Below are 3769 nucleotides of genomic sequence, written 5' to 3' on the forward strand. Positions count from 1 at the left end.
AGAATAATTAACAGAGAGTGGCACAAGAAGAATAAGAATGCTAGATAAATCACAGCATGTGGGAGCAGTAGATCACGACAAAGGGATGCAAGAGATAACATAATGGAGCAAAGTGAAAGAGTGCAGAGGATTAGTGTGGAGGGTAAAGTGAGGGAAGGGGGGGTGGGGTGGAGAAGGGTAAGACGTGGAGCAGGGAAGAGAGAAGAATATGGGGGGGGGGAAGAGCAAAAGAGCAAACAACGAAGTAGGCAGAAAGGGGAGAGAAGAACAGAGGCAGAAGTGGCAAGTCAAAATGGCAACAGAAAAGGGAAATCAAGAAAAATTGACAGTGGACAAAAATAGGAACTAAATAAGAGAGGGAAAGGTGAGGGCGAAAAGAGAAGATGAATAGTGTGGAAGGGGGGACTGGGAGAGAGGAATTGAGTTTCAGGAGAGAACATTTCCCTTTAAAACTCAATAAACTGTAGTAGGCTATGTCTCCCAATTTTCTGAACGTACATCTGCCTGGAATGTGGATTGGGAGACAGAGAGAAGTGCCGACAGGGTGGGGTGGGTAACTGGTGGTTAGAGGTTTATTAATACCTTTACTTTTCAGCAGTTTTTTTTTTTCTTCCAAGGTGCATCCTACCATTTTTTTTTTATAAACGCCTTTGTAAGAGTTAATTTATAGGCAGGGTGTTATTTTGATTCTCCGGAGCCAGGACCAAGTGTTCCGGGAACACAAAAACGTCTACGACGTGTCCTACGAAACAGAAGCTTTGTTCCAACCAAGCTTCTTCTTCCCCCCCCCCCCCCCCCCCCCCCTCGTTTTAAAATCATTCTGAAGTCCACGTGTCTTTCTGTAAAGTTTATTCATGAACATGCATTTTACAAGCGCGAATATGTTTGTCCTGAAATGAATCCACAAGTCCTCCTCCACACTATTATCTCGCAATGTATTCATACATAGAAACCGTTGGGAGCAGCGACGACTCTTGGCTGGCTCCCTCCCTCCCCCCGTCTAACTGTTGTGCATTCCCAACTGTGCTGTTTTCTTTTGGAATCGCACGTTTTCAATCACTCAGGCACAAAGCCCGGGTTTTATCGGCATTGTCCCGGATTCACAGGGGCAAGGGGCGGCGTTTAAGTCCCGCATCAAAGGAGTAACCGGCAGGGAATCACGACACGGATACAAGAATCGCGACCAAGCACAACTTTGTTACTACATCTGGTGAAATACGCTAGACCAATACATACACACATGCACACGCACGGCCAAGTTATATTAACTCGTGAATTAAACATGTAATTTAAGTTGAAAGAAAGAAAGAAACATCTCTCTCTTTTTTTTAATATATATATAAAAGGACAATAAAAGATCACCCCAGAGAGACGAATTCCTCAAGGGTTCAGACAACGCGGGTCGGGGGCGCCGGCCACTGACCGGTGGGTAACCCCATCACACATAGTCCTTCCTATCGTACCCACTGTGACCTGTGGACCTGGCGGCAGAGTAGGCCACTCTGGAGGGCGCGTACTTCGTCTCCTTCGGGGGGCAAGAGCAGCAGAGCAGAGCTCCTCCGAGGAGCAGTAGACCCGACGTTCCCCATCCGATGTACAACGAGGCACCAAGTTCTCTCCTCTGGGCGTCGGTCACCAGCGGGTTGTAGAAATCCTTGATGATGGTGTTCGCTGACCAGGAGACTGGGATCAGGGTCATCAGGCCGGACAGGATGAAGATAATCCCAGCCACGATCATAATCTTGGCCTTGGTCGTCTCGTCATCCACGCAGTTGGTACACTTGGCTCCCATGATGGAGATGAGGATGCCGAGTACTCCGATCACAATGGCAATGACGGTCAGAGCTCTGGAAGCCTGGAGATCTTGAGAGAGCGCCAAGAGGGAGTCGTACACCTTGCATTGCATCTGCCCGGTGCTCTGGACAATACAGTTCATCCAAAGACCTTCCCAGATGATCTGCGCCACCACGATGTTGTTCCCAATGAAAGCGGTCACTCTCCACATGGGTAAGGCGCAGGTTATGATGGCTCCCACCCACCCGATCACCCCCAGGGCAAGTCCCAGGATTTCAAGCCCGGCATTAGCCATTTGACTTCGAAACCGTTGCTCTAACAAAGTTCCCAGAAGCTCCGGCGCTCACCAGCTGCGCTCCTCTCTGCTTCACTTGTTGCAGGGAGAGCAGGTTTCCAATTGGAGCAGTGGCCGCAGTGTGATTGAGATCACCAATAAGCTGCTTCACAGGAGCTGGCGGCCGAGGCGGAGTCAGAGTCAGCTCCAGTTCCAGCTCTCAGGTGCACAAGGTAACGCTCACTGATCGATGAGCCGCTTTCTAACTCCCTTTTTTTTTGCCCCGAAGCCATAATCCTCCGTTTCTGCAAAGCGGGGCACCAGTTGCCAACTGTTGGCATGGTGTGAACCTCTGATTCAGGTGGAGACCCCCAAAACAACAAAACAAAACCTGGTCACCCCTCCCCCGCCCGAGTAGGATTCCTGGTGCAGGTGCGGGTTCCTGTACTGTCCCTGGAGGACTGTAACCTTGCTGGCCTGGGAACCGTGCCCGCTCCCTCGGCTGCCCTGTGTGCACAGTCCTTACTGACCTCCGAATCCTACTCTCCCTCTCTCAATTACCTTATCTTCAAAATAATATTTTTCGACATTTTGGAAACAAATGGAGCAAGCCAGAAAAAAGAGAGAATATTTAGAGGGATATTCCTAATACAGGTTTTGGTGTAACCCAACTGAGCCTCATATTTATTGAACGAATTCATTTCCAGTCGAGTGCCCTAATAAATAAGCATCAGCTTACATATACTAATTTATTCTTTGGTTATGCAAACATTAATATGAAAGGGAGTGTATTCCTGAACGAAAACTGGAAACCTTTTTGTTCAGGGTGCGGGACGAGCTGTTTTGTTTCTATTAATGACACGGGTAAACAAATGCACTGGAGGTTTGTTTTGATGGGAATTGCGTCATCGGCTTGTTGCTTTTTTGACGAAACAACAAAAGGTTTTCCGTAAAGTGCTACCCGCAAAGTCACAAAGTTGAAGACATGGCGGCCATTAGAACTGAACATTAGAACTGTACAAAAGATCATTAGGGACCAATAGTGAAAGGCTTGGATAGTGGAGAGGATGTTTCCACCAGTGGGAGAGTCGAGGACTAGAAGTCATAGCCTCAGAATTAAAGGATGTTCCTTTAGGAAGGAGATGAGGAGGAATTTCTTTAGTCAGAGGGTGGTGAATCTGGAATTCTTTGCCGCAGAAGGCTGTGGAGGCCAAGTCAATAGATATAGATAGGTAGATTCCTGATTAGAACGGGTGTCAGAGGTTATGGGGAGAAGGCAGGAGAATGGGGTTAGGAGGGGCAGATAGATCAGCCATGATTGAATGGCGTAGACTTGATGGGCCAAATGGCCTAATTCTGCTCCTGTCACTTATTTCATTGTTCCTTTGTCCATGTGTATGATAATTAAACACTCTTGACTCTTCTGACTCTTGACTAAATTTACATTTTACCAATTTTGGTGGATGTCTCCTTAAACTAGTCTCATGATTTGTTGTCTTTCTCTGAATTAGTTTTCTCGATGCCATTTACCATAATGTACCTCAGTAATACAAACGTCAGTCACTTCCATTCAAAGATACAAAGCTCAGGATTCTCCAATGTTCCTTCTGCACTGGATATCTGACATTGAGATATTTAGCCTCATGCATTTTCTCCTGATCTGGAACACCTGATTTGTGTCTTGGAGATAAGAAGTGGAGA

The 3769-nt window shown here is 47.1% G+C and overlaps 1 protein-coding gene across 1 annotated transcript; it reads right to left on the reverse strand.

Annotated features, from left to right (window-relative positions):
• Positions 1 to 832: 832 nt before the first annotated feature.
• Positions 833 to 2098, reverse strand: LOC144606533 (claudin-4-like). The gene has a single exon (XM_078422778.1). The coding sequence runs from the start codon at positions 2087 to 2089 to the stop codon at positions 1439 to 1441; it is 651 nt and encodes a 216-aa protein (XP_078278904.1). The 5' UTR covers positions 2090 to 2098; the 3' UTR covers positions 833 to 1438.
• Positions 2099 to 3769: the final 1671 nt, after the last annotated feature.

This window comes from Rhinoraja longicauda, chromosome 26 (genome assembly GCF_053455715.1).
Source record: "Rhinoraja longicauda isolate Sanriku21f chromosome 26, sRhiLon1.1, whole genome shotgun sequence".
Lineage (NCBI taxonomy): Eukaryota > Metazoa > Chordata > Chondrichthyes > Rajiformes > Arhynchobatidae > Rhinoraja > Rhinoraja longicauda.